Source organism: Equus przewalskii, chromosome 21, assembly GCF_037783145.1.
Source record: "Equus przewalskii isolate Varuska chromosome 21, EquPr2, whole genome shotgun sequence".
Classification (NCBI taxonomy): domain Eukaryota; kingdom Metazoa; phylum Chordata; class Mammalia; order Perissodactyla; family Equidae; genus Equus; species Equus przewalskii.
In genome coordinates, this window is record NC_091851.1 from 34,098,518 (window position 1) to 34,120,127 (window position 21,610).

Genomic DNA, 21,610 nt, shown 5'->3' on the forward strand with positions numbered 1-21,610 from the left:
TTGACCCTGGGTTCTCTTAGTCTTAAAAGTTTTCTCCACACCAAGGAAAGAACAGAGTTACACTGAAAAGTAAGTATAGGTCTCCTGAGTCAAATTGCTATAAAGTCTTTCCACAATCTCTTTGCGTAACTGCCATGCCATTCTTCCAGCTTTTCTGGGAGTGGGGGTGATGTGTGTTTCTCGTTGCTTAATTTACTCACCTCACTCCCTGAACTATTCAGCCTACCTTCCTTCCTGTTGCCACGGCTGACGGTAGGTGTTCCCTATTGGTCAGACTGAGAACCTGTGGCCAGAGGAGGGAAGATGGGAGGAAGTACATTCATCTTTACTAAGCACTTATATGCTGGACATGATGCAGAGCCTTTCAGATTATTTCATTTTTTCTCACAGACTGAAGTATATAGTCCTACACCCTTTCTGTAGGTAGGTGATTCTCAGAGTGTACAGTACTGCTCCCTAGGAAGTGTCAGGAAATGTGTGAAAGTTGTGATAGCAATTGCAGGGCCCTGTCAGGACTTTGTGGGCAGAGGTAGGGATGCTAGGTATCCTGCAGTGCATTCTGGGACAGTCCTACACGACACAAAGTTGTCCTGCATCCAGCACCACATTCACATGTCCACTGGACATTTATGTTGGTGAGAAACTTGTAAACACCTGATGCTAAACCAAATCTCATTTACATCTCTACACAAAGTACTTCGTACAAGGTATTTTCCTCTCTAATCTTCCAGGAATGAACTCTATAGAAACGGAGAGACACTTTTAGTTTGTTTTGTTTGGTGCTTTACCAAGAGTTGGTCTCCATTTCAGAAAATCACATCCTCAGTGGCAGCAATGCCTGCAATATTTGAGTCACTAGTGGAAGTAACACCAAGATCGGTTAGATTTGTAGCTGTCATAGACGTAGTGATTCTGCCTAACACGTAAACAAATAAGTGATCGTTGCAGAGAATGATGAAGCACCATAAAGAAAATAAAAGAGGAATGAGATTGACAGCAGCGTGTGTGTGTATGTGTGTATAGGGAGAGGCAGCTTTATATAGCGTGATCTAGGCAGCCTCTGAGGAGATGACTTTTGAAGTGAGGCCTGAATGACAGGAAGGAGCCAGCCAGGTGGAAGACGTGGATGATATGCCTTCCAAGCTGAGGGAACAGCAAGAACAAAGGCCCTGAGGCAAGAACAAATGTTGGACTCAGAAGGATGGCCACCATGCCTGGAACAGAGTGTACAAAGGAGAGAGAAGGTGGCAGTGAGGTCAGAGAGGTGGAGGAAGACGAGCATGCAGGGCCTTGCAGTCCCCAGGAAGGGGTTGGGGTGTTACTCTTGATCAGCCAGCCAGCCATCAGAGGGAACCCTGTGCAAATGTAAGGAATGGTTACTCTTAGCCCATTCATTGGTCTCAGCCAGCATCCTGCTTTGATGAATGATGCAACTGAGGCCCAAGATTTGGCCATGTTGAGTATGGACGCAAACCCAGACTTCTTGACCTACTGTTCATTCTGAGACCCCATCTGTGGCCTCAAGTACAGAGTGAGCTTGCTTTGTTGTTGTGGGGTTTTTTTGAGGAAGATTAGCCCTGAGCTAACATCTGCCGCCAATCCTCCTCTTTTTTGCTGAGGAAGACTGGCCCTGAGCTAATATCTGTGCCCATCCTCCTCTACTTTATATGTGGGACACCTCCCACAGCATGGCTTGACAAGCGGTGTGTAGGTCTGCACCCAGGATCCGAGCCGGTGAACCCCAGGCAGCCGAAGGGGAATGTGCGAACTTAACTGCTGTGCCCCCTGGTCGGCCCCAGAATGAGTGTGCTTTGTGATCTGTACACATTCAAACTACTTCCTTCCTGACACCCTCTGCTAAGAGTTGTTTTTCCATTCCCAAGGAAAACAAGAGCTCTGGTGAGGCGCTGACTTCTCTTTCCTTCCTATGCATTTTTTTGGTTAATATTTAACACTTATTATGCCAGGCATTTTCACATACATTCTCTCACTTGAACTTGACATTAAGACTCTGAGGTGTAGCTGTTATTAGATCAAGACAAGTGAAGTAACAGGCTCAGAGAGACAAAGAAACCCAAGATCACACAGCTCCTAAGTAGCAGAGACAAGCCAAAGTCTGGCTGACCTCAGGGCCCATATTCTTTCCTCTGTACCACGTGGTATCACGCATGTTCTCCCATCATATTCAAATAATTTTAATAACTCCCTGCCTGAGAAAGAAGCCAACACAGGAATGCAGAGCAGAGAGCAGCAGGGAGAGAAGACCTGTTGACCTCAGTTTGAACCTTTGGACCCACGTGTATGTAAGTTACTTTGTGGTTTTCTGTCACTTGCAACTGAAAGATTCCTTACCAATCTAAGAAGGTAGGAGAAGATGGGGGAGGGCTTTGGATACCAGCCCAGTTGGAGGTTGGCCCTGAGATGTGCTTCTTGGAGATGAACAGGTCCAATCCAAGGTCATGCAGCTGGTAAGCGGCAGGGCCACTATCTGAACCCAGGTCTGACTCCAAGAACAGGTGTGTGCAGACTCTCCTCTGGAACGCATGACTTCCCGGGATTCTGAACCCAGTCCTTTTGAGCAAGGTTAAGCACCATCTACATCTACCCTTGTCCTTCTTTTCTAGCAGACGGGATTCTGAAAGACCATCCCTTCCATCTCAAAGGCTCCTGTCTTATGAACTTAGCTTCTCAACTTACTAAACTTCCTGGAGAATTCTTTCCACACTCAGGATCAGGACCTGGCTGGCCTGAAATATGAGGTCTGGTGGTCATCAAGGACCGTCCCAGCCGGCACCTAGAGGCTGTGTCCAGAGCCTGAGGAGAGAAGAAGTGCATAAGAGGCCCACACTTCAAAGCTACTTCCCTCAACGGTGCCTGAGGAATTAAGTTTGCCAAACAAAGTAATAAAAAAATAGTGGGATGTGGTGCCAAGTGTAGTCCAGTATTAGGAAGACTGAGTTTGAATCCCTGATTCACTGCTTTGACTGTCTGACCATGGGCCACAGTTTCCCCATCTGTCCAGTAATGATAATACTATTTTATTAATTTTTATTATATATTTAATATATAATATTTAATTTATTTACTGTTGCTATCTTTCAGGGTTCTTCTGAGCAGTATATGAGATAATGGATGTGAAATTCACTTTGTAAACTCTAGAGTGCCACTGACATGTGAAGGGTGGTTATTATTATTCATTGATAGGTCATCTTCACTTTTAGGAGCCTCAAAAAGTACCTCATGGGTCAACCAGATTCCCTTCTACCCACATTTTCCAGTATGAACACTCTGCTTGGCCCTTATCTGAGCTGAAAAGCTCTTCTCTGCACAAATGGACTCGGGTATGACCTTGAACCTCTCCAGGTCTGTTTTCTGATCTGTAATATGGGGCTGGGCATGGGCAGATCTTAAGTCTGATCGTCCCTAAGGAACACTATGTCTCACCAGTGAAGTCCTCACCCTACGGTCACTGCCAACAGGGAGATACTATCACAGACATCACATCCCAGAGCCCCAGACCCCCTGAGGTGTGCTGTGTACTCTGCAGACCCAGGGCCCCACTACCCATGAATATCTCAGGACGTCAACTCTACATTTTACAGAAGATGAAACTGAGGCCCAAGAGAGCAAGACTGCAAGGGATAACTATGGAATCTGTCCACTCCCTTCCTCCTCTGGAAATTGCTCACTCCCGCACCAGACAGTTTCAAATGGTGGCTGCCGTGTTCTGACAGACCCAGCCCTTTGCCACAGTTGAGTGATCCAGTCACCTCATGTGGAACTGGGCCAGTCAGACAGAGCTCTGCTGACACATTTTTCAAACCGGAACTGGAAAGGAGTTCTCTGGTGGAGGCGCTACGAGATGTGGAATTGGGAGATTTTGGTAACCTTGTTGTCTGGCATGTGATGCAGAAATCTTTCTTTCTCTCTCTCTGTCTCTCATTCCAGGTTTCTGTTGTTGAGGTCAATCCACCTAGCTACCATCCCCCCGCAGTGGTATTGTCATAGATACTTGCTGGTTTTGCGCCCCCGGGACCCCTTTCCCTCATTTTCATGAAAGCACCCGCCTTTTTCTTCAGGGACCTCCACCTCTGCCGTCTGTGTCCTGGTGAGATTGTATGTGGTAGTTCCTCCACCCTTCCCCCCAGCCGTGTGACGGGCATGTGACCCAAACTGGTCTAACTGGACTCAATCTTCAGGGAATTTTTAGCTTGAGCAGAGTGACACACAAAATGGAGGCAGTCATCACCAAGGCATTCTATTGCAGTGCCCTAAGAGGTGATTCATGGGTTCCTACTACCTCCATCCCTGTGTTGCCCTCATCCCTATCTTTCTCAAAGACTGGCTGTTTAATTTTACTTCGATCCGATCCTGTACCTACCTGATGCAGTCATTCTTTGCTTAAGTTTCCCAGAGTTGGATTCTGTTGTTTGAACCAAAGGCTCCTAACTGGTACAGAAATTGGAATCATAGTCAATATGTCCTCCAGGAAATGTGGGGTATTAAGAATGATGGGGCTTCACGGGGCAAAACAGTGAGGCTGCTGCTCATGCTCTCACCCTGGAGACCAGCAAACCATGGGACTCAGTGGTAAAGGGCTATTTCCGGTATCACAGGATATCATTTGACCACTGAGGTCATGGCTCTCAGAGAAAGGGTAGCTTCCACCACAGTTCAATTTAGGCAGTGAGGAATGCCCAGGCTGCAGGTTAGAATATTTTATTTCTAACTGCACAGGATAATGTAAAGGGAAAGTCAACAAAGCAAGCCCCTAAATAATTTTTTTGACATAGAATGAAATGTAGAGCGTTTCTATGACCACGGTGGAAGAATCTCTCCTGACTTGCAGAAGGGCTGAGAGCTCCAAAAACCGGTGTTGGCAATTGACTGCGCATGTTGCTGAATTCACAGGCCTGCTGCACTTTACCAAGTTAGACATTGGTAGAAAGAGTGGCATTATGACAAGGGGAATGGCCATATCTGAAGACGTGGGAGAAACACAAGGCAGTCTAAAACACTGGGTGGAAGCAGCGCCCACCCTCCTTTACTGGAGAAAGCTCCTGAACTTCTGCTCGCTCCACCCCTCAAGGCTGCTTAGCTGGAAGGTGGGGATCAGTTTTGGCTTCAAGGGAGAAAAATAGACTCTGAGTAGGAAAGAATCTTGGACCCATACAGACTTGGAGAAACTTGTTAATTGATACCATCAGAAATTTGGGGAATATTCAGGGAAATGGATTTTTGTGGTGCTTTCCCTTCAGGAAGAGGAAATGTAATTTTGGACCAGGCTGATCTTCTTGATATGGACACATGGATCAGGCATTCTGCATTCTCTGTGCTAGCTCCTGGAGCTGGCTGGGTTCTAACCATTGATGGGTTGGCTAATGCAAAGTTGGACCAAATGCTAGCCCACATGAAATGGAATTTAAATGCCCCAAATCCCTTGGCATCATGTAGAGGAAGGGATTTAAAGATTTCTGAAGAGAAGGAAGCTGGATTGGATCTATTTTGTGCCTCCTTCTCACAAATACCTCCAACTGTGGCCCTCAGTGAACCCAGAACGCTTTACCTTCACTTTGAGGTGAGTCTAGATCAGGAGCGCTGGGTGGAAGGGCTGTGATTTGACGTGGGTTCCCTGATCTCAGAGGGGAAGATGAGGTAGGGGTGTAGGAGGCCAGGTGTTGGCACTTAGCCCTCAGACATAAGTGGGAGTAGTCATCACAATATTCAGCAGGCCCTGAATGAGGCAAGATCTCATGCTGGATGGCCCTAAAAAGTTACATCAAAGGTGACCACCGAAGTATTACTTGATTTGTATAACCACAAGCATGAGAAATGAAAAGCCCTGGCAAAAAAGTCCTGACTTGAGCCACCGTGATAGTTACAGATCATCACTGGATACCTAGGCTTGAGTTCATTGATTGATGTAAGGCCCTTTGAATGAAGGATATGCTGCTTGTGCTTGACGAAGGACTCGCTATCCTACTACATGATCATTTAATCTTAATGTAATGTAATGTGATCATTTCTCTTGCTGTCTCCGAAAGGACCCATGGCCATTTACCAGGGTAACTGGGTGTTGAAGAAAGGGAAATACCCAAACTGTTCAGGAAACCTTGGATGAAGATTTTGAGCCACTACCAATTTTTTGGGTCCAAGAGTACTGTAGGTCCACCAATCATGTGAAACATAGTGTTTTAACCTTCCTCCATGTCACCGGAAGTCTAGTGGGATCCCAAACTTATCCTGTATCTCTGGATGTATCTCTGGAATGGTAGCTGGAGAAGATCCCCACATTGGCTCCCTGACCCATGGAGCCATTATAATATAAAAGGCCAATAGAATCCAATTGAGCAGCTATTTCAAAACTGAAAAAACAGCGGCCCCACATCTTTGTGGAGGCTGCAGAAATTAGCACCTCCACCAAAAACTCTGCAGGGTGATGCCTCCTATCAAAACACCATTAGTTTCCTCTGTTTGGCTGGCACAAAATTAGATGGGTCTTGGAAAATAACAGCAGATTATTCTAATCAAGTGGCAATTCCAATTTTAACTGCTGTGTTAGATATGCGCTTCTTATTACAGTCCCTGGAGCTAAGTGCATTTACTGGCTTCATTCCAAGAAACAGAAACCATTGGGAGCATTTTGCTATTAGCCGGAGGGCTAACAGTTTTCCTTTACTATTCAACTCAGGACACCTCAGTTCTCCAGCTTTGTACAAGGAAGACTGTGATTCCCTGATCATCCCTATTCTATAAGACGTCAAACTGATCCCCTACATTGATTAAATCACACTAATAGGGCCTGAAGAGCAAAAAGTGAATTTCTAGTTATGTATGAAACAGTTTCCTTATGTTAGGAACATTTAAAAAACTGTGTGTATGGGGAGGTGTGAGCACATGGTGTGCTGGGCAGCCAACATTTGGAATGTAGTGGATACCTGCTATTTTTGCCTATTAACGTCCCCCCCCCCACCCCCCGTTTATTTTGTTGACATCACGTGGCCTTTTCTTCGACTAATTACCTTTCTTCCACCCCACGTGGTCTGTGGCAGATGTGACTCCAGGTTCCCTGCCCTCCATCCCCACCTAGGGAGAGGCATATGACTCAACCTAGGCAGATCAACCTCTCCCCTGGGACTGGGACAGTGAGTAGAAAGATCCAAGAAGGAAAGTGATTGGAGGCAGGTCATTTGGATGGCAGTGTCCTAAACAGACGGTTCACGGGTCCTGCTACTGAGGTCCCTAGAGCTCCCCTCTTGCCTATATTTCCTGAGGCCTGGCCAGTCATCTTTCCCTTTGATGGGTGAACATCACCAATACCCTTCTGTAGGGCTGAACAGTGGTCCCAAAGATATGTCCACATCCTAATCTCCAGAAGCTATAAATGTTACCTTATTTAGAAAAAGGGTCTTTTTGCAGACGTGATTAAGTTAAGGATCTTGAGATGAGATCATCTTGGATTATCCGAGTGGACCCTAAACGCCATCACAAGTGTCCTTACGAGACAGAAGCATGAAGAGATTTGACCCACACAGAGGAGAAAGCAACATGATGACAGAGGCAGAGATTGGAGTGATGCAACCACAAGCCAAGGAATTCCAGCAGCCACCAGAAGCTAGAAGAGGCAAGGACAGGATTCTCCCCTAGAGCCTCCGGAGGGATGTGGTCCTCCTGACACTTGATTTTGGATTTCTGGCCCTCACTGTTTGCTTAACTTAGTCAGTTTCTGTTGCTTGCAACCAAAGAACCCAAATTATAACAGTTGTTCATCATTTCAATTATTTACTCTAAGGAATTATCCTTTTTGACTAAGTTAGTTCCAGCTGGATCCCTGTCACTTGCAACCTGTGCCAAATCCAAGATTAGAATCAGAAAATGTGTCTGAATCCCTCCACATATCCCCCACCCTACCCAATCCCCCAGACAGCACACCAGGCAGCCAGCTCGGCACAGGCAGAAACAGGTCCCTGGGCCAGCCTCTTTATTTGCATGATGGTTTTCAGTGATACATGGGCACGGGAAAGAGTTGCTGCTTTTCTTCCAGGACCACACACAACCTCATGATGGACGCAGGCCAGACGAACCTCCCCTGAGCTCTCTCCACACCAGCATTAGGGACTTGTCTGTGGGGTCAGAGAGTCTGGACGCTATGTGGCTCCTTGGTGTGTTCAGCAAGACCATAAGGGTGGTGCATGCAGCTCTTCTGGTCCCTGTGCCCCAACCTGGGCAGAGCTGGGTGCAGACGTTGAAAGGTGAGCGTGCAGGAGGGCTGGTGTGTGCACGGTGAACTCATGAGCAGCCCCTTGGCTTAGCTCCAGTCTCTGCTCCAATCTGGAGACTCGGAATCCACCACGTGTGGAGGCCTACGATGCACCAGGCCCTGAGTATGAGACGAGGCCTTCACACGGGCCATTCTCTCTGCTTGGAATACGCTTCCTGGAACCCCCACTGGCTAATTAGCTATTTATCCGTATGATGGCAGGTTAAATCGTCACTTGCTCAGGAAAGTCTTCTCTGACCGTCTCGGTTAATCGTCACTTGCTCAGGAAAGTCTTCTCTGACCGTCTCGGTTAATGGTCCCTGCTACATCGTCCGTGCTTCTAGTCCCCTGTACGTGGTAGAGCTCACTGTTACATGTTTACGTGATTACTGGATTAAAATCTGTCTCCCCCACCAGTCTGTAAGCTTCACAAGTACAGGGATATATATTCTGTTCCTTATCATATCTCTTGAACCCAGTAAGCAGTCAATAAATCGGAGGCCAAGTGGGCTCAGTAAATCTGAGAAGTGGCAGGGCTAAGACGGTGGTGTGTGTGTGTTGGGGGGGGACACAGTGTGGGGGACTGGAGAGTGCATGCTCACCCAAAGGCATTCCAATTGAAAAAATATACTAAAAATACTGTTCAGCTAAATAAAATGTGTCTGCAGGCCACACGGGAAGCCCCAGCTTATGATTCTTCTAAAAGATAGTTGTTGAATGAGTGAGTGAAGAATCTGCAAGGAAATCGGTGTAAAAGCCTCAAAAAGCAAGGAGGAAGAGGGGGCAGAACTGAAAGGACCTCCTTTTCAGTCTTGTCTACACCTCTCGGGGGCTGGGTCTCTCTGGTTATTTCATTTCCTCTTTCTCCCCAGTGCTTGGCACACAGTTAAGCTGTAGGAACTGGTTGATCCACTCAACGCTGACTAGACACCTGCTCCCCACCAAGCCCAGGTTCAACCAGACAATGTCTTCCATCGTGAAGCTCAGGGTGCTGGGACAGTCAGAGCCACAGCCAGGCAACGACAGCACAGTGACGGGTGTTCTGGCAACAGTATGTGAAAAGTGCTACGGGAAGCATCCCCTCCCAACTTTCCCAGCAAGTGGAGAGAAGATGCAGCAGGGGAATATGCCATATGTCCCCCGCAAGGACGAGGGCGCGGAGCTGGCCAAAGGGCAGGAGTCACAAGCATTTGCCTGCATGGTAAGAAGGGAACTGCCAAGGTGAGATTGAGGGATCCGAGGTGGGGGACAGGTGTCCACGCTTGGCAGCCCCTTGCCACCAACATTTCAGAGTCGAGCTGGCTTTAAGTCACTGCCTCCTCTGCTCCACTGGGCTTTCGGCTCCCTCCAGGGCACGGATTGTGATGATGGGCTGAAATCTGGAGATGCGGCAAGAACTCGCTCACTTCACACATCAGGTCCTAGCATAGCCAGGTCGAGACCTCAGGCCTCAGGCTAGGGCCCCTTCAGATGTTCTGTATCTCAAGCCAGCCCTGGGAGGAAGCTGCAGGAGACTACTGCTTAACAAATCTTGCACATTAGCTAAAGGGGCAGCTCCCACCCCCTTCCTCCCAGACTTCATCTTTGAGAAAAGAACCACATCTTTTTTTGTGTGTAAAGATTAGCCCTGAGCTAACATCTGCCGCCAATCTTTTTTCTTTTTTTTTTTTTTTTTTGCTGAGGAGGACTGGCCCTGAGCTAACATCTGTGCCCATCTTCCTCTACTTTATATGTGGGACACCTGCCACAGCATGGCTTGATAAGTGGTGCATAGGTCTGAACCCAGGATCTGAACCTGCAAACCCCAGGCTGTGGAAGCGGAGCATGCAAACTTAACCACTGCACCACTGGGCTGGCCCCTGGGCTCCTACTTCTGAATTCCCTGTCTGGTCCTTTCTCTAGCTCTGACAGAGGGTTCTAACTCCACAGATCAACTCTGGGGGATCCATGAACCCCCTAAAACCCCATGCAAACTTTGTGAGGGCAGAAGGAAGACAGGGCAGAAGGAACATTGGTCTTCGCAGAGCAACAACCCAGATTACAAACTTGGTGCCACTACTGGTTGTGTGACATTTGGGCAAGTCAGTGCACCTCTCTGAGCCTCAGTTTCCTCATCTGTGAAATGGGGATAATTCTCATCCTCCAGCATAGGCCCAAATGTGAGATAGCTAAGAGAGAGGAGATGCTCTGGAATTGTTAGCCTCCTTTCCACTTTCTCCCTTTGGCTCATGCGTGCTTCTCGGATGGCCTGGAGGTTCATTTATAAAGGTCTCTGGGTTGTTCTCCAGGCTCACAGAATCTAGGGTAACACTGTCCTGCCCTGGACCTTTGGCGGAAGGGACCCAGCCTCTGGGTCTCATTTCTCAGGCTGGGGTGAGTAACCCTGAGAGGGCATGCCACCAGGAAGGACTTAAGCAGGGGAGGAATCTCGGCTTTGTTGCAGCTGACTGTAGGGATGTGGGAAGAGGCCCATGGAGCCTTGGTTTTAATAAATCTGAGACTTTGGAGGCCCACTGGGGGCCTGGGCCTGCAGGTCTGCAGACCTTCCCCCCTGGGAGGTCTCGTGGGATGTCTCCAGAGATGCCTCCGACACTCCATCAACGCTGCTCAGCAGGTCCTCAAATTCCCGGTGGCCGCTGTTGCGCACAGCAGCCTCCAGAGCCTTCTGGCGCCGGTAGAAGTGGGAGAACTTGTTGAAGATGATGGTGATGGGGAGCGCTACCACCAGGATGCCCCCCAGGATGCAGCCCGAGGCTGCCAGCTTGCCAGCCACTGTCACAGGCACCACATCCCCGTAGCCCACAGTGGTCATGCTCACTGTGCCCCACCACCAGCAGGCTGGGATGGTGTCAAAGCCCACCTCCTCCTCCTTCTCAGCTGTGTAGGCCACACAGGAGAACACTGACACACCCACGGCCAGATACAGCAGTAAGATGCCCACCTCACGGTAGCTGTGCTGGAAGAGAATGTAAGAAGTCAAGTCAGCGCTGGGTGGGCTTACAGACCTGGTATTGGGCACAGGGGGAAACTGAGGCCCAGAGAGTATGAGGGACAGGTCTGAAGCCACAGAGCAAGGCAGAGCTGGTGCCAAGACCCAGGTCCCCTGACTCCAAACTAAGATCTCTCAACTACAACAGGCAGCAAAACTCCCTGGGACACAGGCCTAATTTCTGTTGTCCGAGGTGCCCACTAAGCCACAGCTGTTCCTTCTAACGCAGGGGCACTGGTGGCACCAGCCAGGTGATGAAAAGCGTGTGGTTTTTACATGGTTGCAGAACCAAGAGAGCACCACAGCTTATATTCCACTCTGCAGAGGTGCTTTCATGTACTGCTGACTGGTCTGTCACATTTCTGAAAAGTACAAAAATATTTTCCACCTCTCAAGGAAGCTGAGAGGACAGACCACCCATTAAACACACTTGCCTATGGGTGTGGCCAAGCCCTAGGGCAGTGGTTCTCACATAGGGCAATTCTGCCTCCGGCCGTGTGGCAGTGTCTGGAGACATTTTTGGCTGTCACAACTAGGGCAGGTGTGCTCCTGGCATCTAGCGGGTGGAGCCCAGGGATGCTGCTAAACCTCCTACAATGCAGGACAGCCCCACAACAAAGAATTATCTGGCTCCAAATGTCACTCGTGCTGAGGCTGAGAACCCCTAGTCTAGAACAGGGCCTTCCAAACGAACGTGTGGAGGGATCCTGTAGAGATCTTGTTTGAAAGGCAGAACCCAACTGAGTAGGTCTGGGGTATGGCCAGAGATTCTGCAATTCTAGCAAGCTTCCAGGGGATGAGAAAGCTGCTTGCTGGTCAGCGGCCTCGCTTTGAGTAGCAAGGCTCTTGTCTATAGTCTGACACCTGTGTCTTGGACCCTGCAGTCAATACTCTTCTCACTCCTTGCAGAAAAACCTAACAGCCTCAGGCTCTGGTTCCCTGCATGATGGAGGCAAGACAGAGTTCTGGAGCAGAGGGAGAAGTGCGGAGTTCAGGGTGTCTGGCTAATGGAATTCCCTGTACCTGCCCATCGCCCTAGCATTCTGGCCAGGTCCCCTGCCTGTACCCAGCCTCCTGGCTGCCCTGCCATGATGGCATGAAAAAGGCTCTACTAAACCAGAGGTGGAAGGAATCTTTCAGCACCTTCTAGGGATCCTTAGCAGGGCCTCATGGAGCTCTAGGAGAAAGAGGATGAGGTGCTGGAGTCAGGCACTGCTGGGGTCTCCTCTGGGCTCTGCCACTTACTCACGGAGGAACCTCTGACAAATCGTGTCACCTCTTGGGGCCTCAGTTTCCACATCTGCAAAGCAGTGACAATATCATGTCCCCTGGCTTAAACCCCTTAGTCTCTCTTATTCCCTCAGGATAAAGTCCAAAATCATGGGCCAAGAGTTCATGGCCCTTCAGTACCCTATCCCACTCACTTCTTCAACCTCATCAATTGGCACCCTCTTCCTTCCACGTCCCCTCCCAGCATTCATCCTGCTCTCTCTCTGGGCCTTTGTTCAAACTCTTCGCATTTTCTCCCTCCCCAAACCAGGCTAATTGCACCCGTTGGAGGGTAAGCTTGCCAGGGCAGTGAGTCACCCCTACTGCAGGGCTGGCACAAGGAGAGCGCTCAATAAATTGCAACCAGGCTTAAAAAAGCCAAGCCTCCAACCTCAGGTTCTTCATCTACGGGAAGGGAATAAATACTAGCATCTTCCTGAGGAAGCTGTCCTGGGGACGAAATCAATGACGATGCGAAATTGGCACAGAACTAGCACTCCGTTAGTGTTAGCTCTGGGGCTGTTGCTGGACTGACCCTGCTAAGGGTGACTTTTGATATCTGTGGCCCCTGATAATGCCTGAAGAAAGGCTCAGTGGAGAAGCCAGTTAGCATCTTGCTTTGCATATTTTGTGCTATGTACTATTTGATATTTGACAGATCAAAAGTGATCTTTGACTTTTTCTTTCTCCCCTGGGAAATAGAAATACCAGAAAGCGTTCCTTACATGGCTGTTGGGAATGTCAGACTGGACATGAAATGTACACCTGGCATCTAGCCCTGTGCCCGGCACAAAGAACGTCCCCTCAGTTCATCGTGCGCCTGGACACAGCAGGCTTGTAAGTTCACCTGCTCACCTGCCAGATGGTTATACCCACCTCCCCCAGACCCCCAACCCGGCCTCAGAGGCCCTACCTTGAGCGTGGCACCCAGGGAGCGGAGCCCGGTGGAGTGACGCGCCAACTTGAGCACGCGGAAGATGCGCATGAGGCGGAACACCTGCACCACCTTGCCTAGGTCGCCGAGCTCCTCGCCGCTCGCGCTGCCCTGGTTGCCGAGCGCCGCGCCGGCCACCAGCGTGAAATAGAAGGGCAGCACGGACACGATGTCAATGAGGTTGAGCGGGTGGCAGAAGAAGTTGCGCGTGCTGGGCGCCAGAAGGAGGCGCGACGACACCTCGAAGCTGAACCAGGCGATACAGAAGTACTCGAGGCGCCGCAGCACCGGGTCATCGCGCACGCCTTCCGCGCTGCGGCCGGCGGCGACCGCAGCCACGGCGGCCGCCGCCTCGCGGGCCTGGTACTCGGGCAGGCTGTGGATGCACATGGCGGCGATGGAGGCGAGCACCACGCCGATGGAGACGCAGCTGAAGAGCTTGCTGGGCAGCGAGTATCCCGGGTTCTCCATGGTGAGCCAGAGGCGGCGGCGCAGGCGGCCACAGCGCGCCGCGCCATAGCGCGCCAGCTCACGCTGCACGTCGGAGATCTCGTCGGGGCACGGGTCCACGCTGCTCGGCGTGTCGCTGTCCTCGTCCCAGGCGCGCGGCCGCGCCACTCGCCGCTCCAGGTACCGCGCGCGGCAGCACGCGGCCAGCGCGCTCTCGCCCAGGCCCCAGTAGTCGGCCTCCTGGCCGAAGGCGAAGACGCACAGCTCGTCGAGCACGTGCAGGCGGCCGGTGCGGTAGAAGTGCAGCAGGCCCAGGAAGAAGCCCGGGTGCCGGTCGAAGTAGAACTCGCGCGCCGCCGCGTCGTAGTCGTCGCACAGCCGCCGCGCCTGCTCCTCCGTCCCCGCGGCCTGCAGGCGGCCCAGCCGCGTGCCCGGGAAGCGCGCCAGGGCGCGCGCGCTCAGCCGCCGCCGCACGCCGCCCACGTTCACGCGCAGCGCCTCGTCGCTTCGCCGCCAGGGGACCCCGGCGCCGGGCCCCCGGGACTCGCTCACCATGGCTGCCGCGCGCCGACCTGTGGATACGGGAGGGGCGCACTGAGGGCGTCCCCGGACCTCCCTTCCAAGAAGACCGGCTATAAATCCCCTGCTCCATCTACCAGCCAGGGGAGTTGGAGGCTGTGTGAAGCCTCTGGTATGCAGTAGGCGCTCAGTAGGTGTCAAGTGCCCTCTAGACTCAAGAGTCTGGCTTGGGTTTGAATAGCCCACACTCCCACTCTGGGGGACTTGGGCCAAATCACTGAGCTTCCCCACCCCCATTTCATTTGCGTAAAACAAATGCGGTGATCTATCTTGGAGGATTATGAAAGCGACTGAATGGCAGGATGTCCTGGTACCTGGTGGTTGCTCCTATAGAATGTCCCCCTTTCCCAGACCACCTTGGATTTTCGTATACCAGAGGTCTCCTGTGGGATCTTTGATACGCCAGCACTCTGAACGTCAGTTTCGTCCTCGGCAAAATGGGGACAGTAAGGCTTACTGCCTAGGGTTGTTGGGAGAATCACTATAGACCAGTAATTCTCAAAGTGTGTTGCCTGGTCTAGCAGCATCAGCCTTACCTGGAAATCTGTCGAAGATGCAGATTCTCAGCCTGCTGTAGACTGCTGGGGTCCAGCAGTCTGAGTTTTAACAAACCGGGAGGGTGATTCTGATCATGGTCAAGTTTGAGAGCCTCTGGCAAGGCTATTTAAAGCATCTGTAGAGTCAGCCAGATTCAACTTTGGCTCTCTTGTGTGACCACAGGCAAGTCGTGTCACCTCTCTGAGCTTTTCTCAAGCAGAGAGAAAAATATCCACCTCCAAGTATGTTAAAAAGATTAAATGAACTAACGTCTTTATCGGGCCTGGCTGCCAGAAGAGGTTTAGTAAATTATCCACCTGTTCCGCTATCTCATGGAGGCAGGCAGCCCGGGGTGTCTCTCCAGCCTAGATGCACCTGGGGCCTTGAGGAAGCTGCTTTTCTCCAGGTCAGGGTTTCCTGCATGATGCACAATGCACAAAGCAGGCACTAGCACCTGCCCCCAAGGATGGCTGTTGGATGGAGGTGCTCGGCCTTAGTGGATGCTCGGGGAATGTTAGATCCTTCCACTGCCCACTGTCTGTAGGCTCTGCTGGACTTGAGGGCCAGTGACTCGCCTCCTGACCCTCAGTAATCTGGTCTGCACTGTGGTTCAGTAATGCTGCCCGGGTGGCTGGAGGATTGCAGTGCCTGGCAAGAAGAGGGCAGGATGACGTAGCTACCCTGGACTTGACATTAATTGGGTCTGGGTTGTGTCCTGAGCTCTGTCACTTGTGTGACCTCAGGCCAGTGTCCTCCCCATCTGGGCTTTAGCTCTCTCATCTATAGAATGGGGATACTAGCACTTTGGGTGAAAGGTTATTGGGAGTATGTGTGCAAAGCCTCTGGAACACAGTAGGTACTCCATAAATGTTAATCCCTTGCACTGCCCTCTGGTTGGACTTGGGTTCAAATTCTGAGTCTGCCACATACTGTTGACCTTGAGAGGATCCATTTCCTTCGCTGAACTTCACTTTCCCCATCTGTAAACTGGGGAACATCCTACTTTCCAGGAGAGGTTATGAGGGTTAAATGAGGAAGATGTTTATCAGCTGCGCAGCCCCTGGCACATAATTTGTGCACAGTAAGTATGTATGTGATGCAGGTCCACTCCCGCCCCCGCCACCTAGACTTGGCATCAAAAGATGAAGTCTGTAATCTAGTTCCATCACCCATTAGCTGCATGCCCATGGGGAAATCCCTTTCTCTTTCTGGAACGAACCTTCCTGCTCTATGAAATGGGTTAATTAATTCAACAAACCTTCCCGGATAAGAATCTGAATATTAGTAGGAACGATTAAGTCACTTGCTCAAAACTACCCAGCTGGTCCATGGCACAGTTTAGGTTCAAAACGACACTTTTTGATTCAAGATTCTGTCCACACACTTATTTAGAGTACCTACTATGTGCTGGTCTCTTCGCTGGGCTCCAGGTACACTTCGCTTGGTTTAAACCCTACACCAACCCTGCCAGGGAGGTTTTCTAATCCCTTTTTACAGGTGAGGCAACAGGACCAGCCCTAAAGTGCGGCTGTCCCACTTTGCTCCCTCCTTAGGGGGTCTTATGGGGCGGGCAGTGGGAGGGCGGCGGCACAGGCACCTGAACGCGGGGCAGCCCCCGCCCCTTCCCCGGTCCATGCCCCTTCCCAGGGAGGCCCCTTACCTGTCGGGGCCCCTCCAGGGCTCTGCGTCTGTCCCCGAAGGCGCCCGGGCTGGGGAACCGCTGGCCGCGCCCGGGCTCGCCTCTGCCCCGGCGGCCCCGCCGAGCGTCGCTGCTGCCGGAGGCCCCGCTGCCCTCTCCTTCCCTGTGTTCCTCCGTCCCCAGCGGCTGCGGCCGCATCGATCGCTGCCGGGGGCGGGAGCGAGGCCGCGGGCGGCCGGGAGGCGGTGGTTTCTATTCCTGACTCGGTTTGGGGGGGTGGTGTCTGGAGCCTGGGCCCCACAGCCGGGGCATCCCCCTAAGTTAGGGACCAGGGGATGCGGGGTTACTTAGGGGACGGGGATCCCCCAGAGATGGATTTCAGCCGGAGCTGCTCGACACATGAACAACAGTAACAGGAGCTTCCTGAGTGCAGTCCTTCAATGTGCCAGGCACTCTGCTTTGGGTGACTTATCTAAGTTATTTGTACACAGATTTCACAGGGACAGGGTCTCACGTTCCCCATTTCCCAGACGAGGCTCGGTCACCTGCTCAGGGCACTTAGCTGGGAGTAGTGGACCTGGGATTGGAACTCACATCTTTCAGGACTGTGGCTGGGCCTCTGCATTGGGAGCTGGAGACTGTGGCCTCCTCTCCCTGTGAGCCCGGCCCTTCCCCTGCCGGCTGTCAGGCCTGCAACAGATCATTTTGCCCCTTGAAGTTCAGTGTCGTCTGCTGCCCACAGATTTCTGATTCCTGCCTTCCCAGTGGGCTGTGAGGGTAAGGGAGAACTGAGCCAAAGAGCTTTGTTAAGGTTGTCTAATCTGCAAGCATTTATTGAGCACCTACTGTATGCCTGGTTGGGGAGAGGGTGCTGGAGATTCAGACCTGGTTACAAGAAAGGATTTCTACTTTATAACTATTACTACTAATAATGATATTAACCAACATTTATTGAGCACTTGCCGTGGGCCTCATCTATTCTACGGGCCTCATCTCATTTAAGCTGCAAATACATGTGTGGGGTAGGTGTATTATTATTCTAGTCTCCCAGATAAGAAATGTAAGGCTTTGAGCGGTTCACCTGAGGTCATATGACTCAATTCTGAGTCCTCTAGGCCAGCACTATCCAATATATATAACGCGAGCCACACATATAATTGAAAATGTTCTGATAGCAACATTAAAAAAGGTAAAAAGAACAGGTGAAATTAGTCTTAATACTGTATTTCATTTAAGCCGGTATGTCCAAAATATTATAATTTCAACACGGAATCAGTAAAGAAATTATTAATGAGATATTTTACATTTCCATTTATTTTCTCCTTTTTTCCCCACAGCCCCCAGCATGTAGTTGTATATGTTAGCTGTGGGTCCTTCTAGTTGTGGCATGTGGGATGCCGCCTCAGCATGGCTGGATGAGTGGTGCTAGGTCTGCGCCCAGAATCCAAATCGGCAAAACCCTGGGTAGCCAAAGTGGGGTGCACGAACTTAACCACTCGGCCACAGGGCCAGCCCCTACATTTTCATTTTTGGGCTAAGTCTTAAAATCCAGGGTATTTTTGTTGCTGTGTGACAAGTTACCACAAACTTAGTAGCTTGATACAAATGGATTATCTCACGGTTTCTATAGGTCAGAAATCTGGGCACGGCATGGCTGGCTTCCCAGCTCAGGGTCTCACCAGTTTGAAGTCAACGTGTCAGCCAAGGCTGTGGTTCTCATCTGGGGTTTGGGGTTCTCTTCCAAGCTCACAGATTGTTGGCAGAATTCATTCCCTTGTGGTTGTAGGACTGAGGTCCCCCTTTTCCTGCTGTCTGCTGGGGATCGCTCTCAGCCCCTAGAGGCTGCCTGCGGTTTCTTGCCACGTGGCCCCACAGGCGGTTCACAAGATGGATGTTTGCTTTCTTCCAGCCAAACCAGAATGCTGACTTCCTCTTCTAGGACCAGCCAGAGAAACTGCTCTGCTTTTAAAGAACTCACTTGCTTAGGCCAGGCCCACCCAGGACAACGTCCCTTTTGCCGTATAACACACATTCAGATTCTACATACACTCAAAGAGGAGATTATACAGGGGCAGGGGCACTGGGAATCATCTTAGAATTCTGCCTCCTCCATCCACCTACAGTAAATCTCAATTTGGATTAGTCACATTTCACGTGCTCAGTAGCCACATGTAGCTAGTGGCTACCTTACTGGACAGTGCAGCTCTAGGCGGTGCCCCCTCAATTCTTCCCTCAAAGTAGTAAGTCAGAGCAGGAAGATGCTTAGGCATCATCCTACCCAATTCCCTCGTTTTGTCAACAAAGAAACTGAGACAGATCTGCGGAGAAGTACTTCTCCCGTTTCCTGGCCTGGAGCTCTCTCTGCTGCCTCCACTGCCCCCCATACTCAGGGAGATCCCCCTGGGGTTGGAGAGGCAGTTTCCAAGAAGAGAAAAGATAGACCTATTTCCCAAGGGCAGAAGAGAATGGAACCAGGATCCGTTTCACTCCCAGATCACATGAGAGGTAAACAGAGTGTTGGATGAATTAATGAGTGACAGGAGTGGGAAGAGGGGCATTCTGGGCCTCTGGGGCTAAAGGGGTATCCATACCCTTTACATGCCGTGGATGGGCTGTCCCCAAATTCTCCTTCAGTCCTGGCCAGAAATGGCCATCTGAACCCATGAGGTTTTACCCTAAAGAGTAAGCTTGATGTTGCATAAGGTGCAGACCTTTTTGTAATTAAGTAGGCAGCTTCTAGAATGTCACCCAATGATCTCTGCCTCCTGGTATTCATGCCCTTGTGTAATCCCTTCCCCTTGAGTGTGCGCAGGATTTACTGATTTGCTTGTAATGAACAGAATATGGCAAAGGCGACGGAATGTTGCTTCTGGCATTAGGTTACACAAGATTGTGACTTCCTGCTGCCTTGATGGAGCTAGTTGCTGTGCTGGAAACACAAGGATATGAGGACAACTTCCAGCCAACAACCAGCCAGGACCTGAGGAAGTCAGCCCAAGAGCCCTCAAGGAACTGAAATTCTGCTAACAACCCCGTAAACTTGAAAGTGGCTCTCTCCAGTCGAGGCTCAGATGAAACCCCAGCCCCGGCCAACACCTTAATTTCAGCCTTGTGAGACCCTGAAGCAGACGACCCAGCTAATCCTGGATTCTTGACCCACAGAAACTGTGAGATAATAAATGTGTGTTGTTTTAAGCCACTATGTGTGTGGTAATTTGTTACACAGATAACTGATACCACTGTGTTTGAATCCTGCCTTTACCACTGAATTGCTGTGAGACCATGGGCCAAGTGACATCTCCTCTTGGATTCTTATCTTTCTCATCTGTAAAATGGGAACAATACTGCCTTTCAGAATTGTGGTGAGGAATAGCATATGCTGTTCCCTTTCCGTGAGCAACTCTTCCTGCCTTTTCCTTACCCAGTATGTCAGTTAAGATTTAATTCAGCAGCAAAAACAAAAACTGAACCATAGAGCTGAGTAATCAGAGAGAAGCTGACATTTTTTGGCAGTCCAGAGATGGTGCAGCTGCCCAAGAATGGCACTGAAGACCCAGCCTCCTTGTCACTTCCTCCTCCACTGTCCTTGTGTGGCTCCCATTCTAGTAGCAGAGGAGGCCAGTGATTTGTCCATATCACCTTGGATCCCTTTACCACATTTGTGCACGCTGGCTCCTGGCATGCTTCCCTCCCAACGGCTAGTATCTGCATCTCTTTGTCAAAGGGCTACTGTAAGGCTGCAGAGCCTGCTATGCCAGCACACAAGGAAAGCCTGAAGTGCCCGGGAATTTATGGGCCCCAACCCCCACCCCCAAGTTCTTAACTGATAACTGAAGGGTACAGAGGCTTACATGCTGCAGTGTCCTTGCTCCATGGGGACAACTCAGAAGAGTCACTACACTTGTCTCTAGACCCCTCCTGTGGGACTTTGCTTATGTCACACCCTTACTGGTCTCCCTCCCTTCCTGGTACACTTCTCCACTCCCATACCCATTTCTCCTGGGAGCATTTCCAAATCATCACCATCCTGTGATCTTCATCTCAAGATTTGCTTCTGGGGAAAACCCACCTAAAGCAGTCCTCAAGGTCACCAGACAGCGGTTCTAGCTGCAGCAGCCATGCAGGAGGGCGAAGGGTGAGTGGATGATGGGCAAAAGGCTGAATCTATCCCATTCCTTAGAAAAACAATAGCCTTCTGGGAAGTCCCACCCACTAGACATCCTCTAACTTCTGACTGGCCAGTTCTAGGTCACATGGTCATCCCTAGCTGCAAGGGAGCCTGAGGAGGAGGAAACAATTTTTTAAAAAATTAATTTACTTAAAAAAATTGAAGTATAGTGTTCTTATAGTAAATCTTAAGTTACAGCTAAATTGATTTTTTTACAAATTTATGCATCCATGTGACTGCCTTCCGGGTCAAAATATAGAATGTCACCAGCACCCCAGTCACCTGGGGGCGGGGGGTGGCCAAATGTTTCCCACTCGGGACATTGCTGTCGTTAAGGAAGAAGAGGAAAATGGATGACCAGCAGTGTCATACTTGGCTAACTCTTACTAAAACCCAAGGTCTCGGCTTGGCTGTCACCTCCTTCAGGAAGTCTTCTCTGGTCTCCAGGCTGAGGTAGGTCCCTCCTGGCCTTGCAGAGTCTTCTGGGTTCCTCCAGCCGGATGCTCATCACGCAGCTCTCTAGCTAGGGGGTTGTCTCTTTCTCTAGTGCACGAGCTCTGTGAAGGAACCGCCTAGAGCTCAGCAGACATGAATGAGTGAGGGAGGAAAGCAAGATTGGAGACGGAGGACCTAGGCGCCCGGATGCAGGTGGCCAGCCTCCCAGGAGACTTTCCAGAAGGGCAGTGGAGATGGAGCTGGGCGGACTGGAATGTGGTAGTTGAGGACAGACCTGTGCGCAGACCTGATAGAACAGGTAGTGCGTTAGCCAGGAAGCTGAGCACGTG

The 21,610-nt window shown here is 50.6% G+C and overlaps 1 protein-coding gene across 1 annotated transcript; it reads right to left on the reverse strand.

Annotated features, from left to right (window-relative positions):
- Positions 1-9,910: 9,910 nt before the first annotated feature.
- Positions 9,911-16,947, reverse strand: KCNS1 (potassium voltage-gated channel modifier subfamily S member 1). The gene is made up of 3 exons (XM_070589294.1): positions 16,679-16,947; positions 13,432-14,474; positions 9,911-11,216 (listed from the first exon to the last, which is right to left on the reverse strand). Exons 2-3 carry the CDS (start codon positions 14,455-14,457, stop codon positions 10,746-10,748), a joined length of 1,497 nt encoding a protein of 498 aa, XP_070445395.1. The 5' UTR covers positions 14,458-14,474; positions 16,679-16,947; the 3' UTR covers positions 9,911-10,745.
- Positions 16,948-21,610: the final 4,663 nt, after the last annotated feature.

Coding starts and splice junctions, on each gene's coding strand:
- KCNS1 (XM_070589294.1), bottom strand. CDS start 14,457: ATGGTGAGCGAGTCCCGGGGGCCCGGCGCCGGGGTCCCCTGGCGGCGA. Junction 11,217..13,431: donor CCCTGGGTGCCACGCTCAAG/GTAGGGCCTCTG, acceptor ATTCTCTTCCAG/CACAGCTACCGTGAGGTGGG.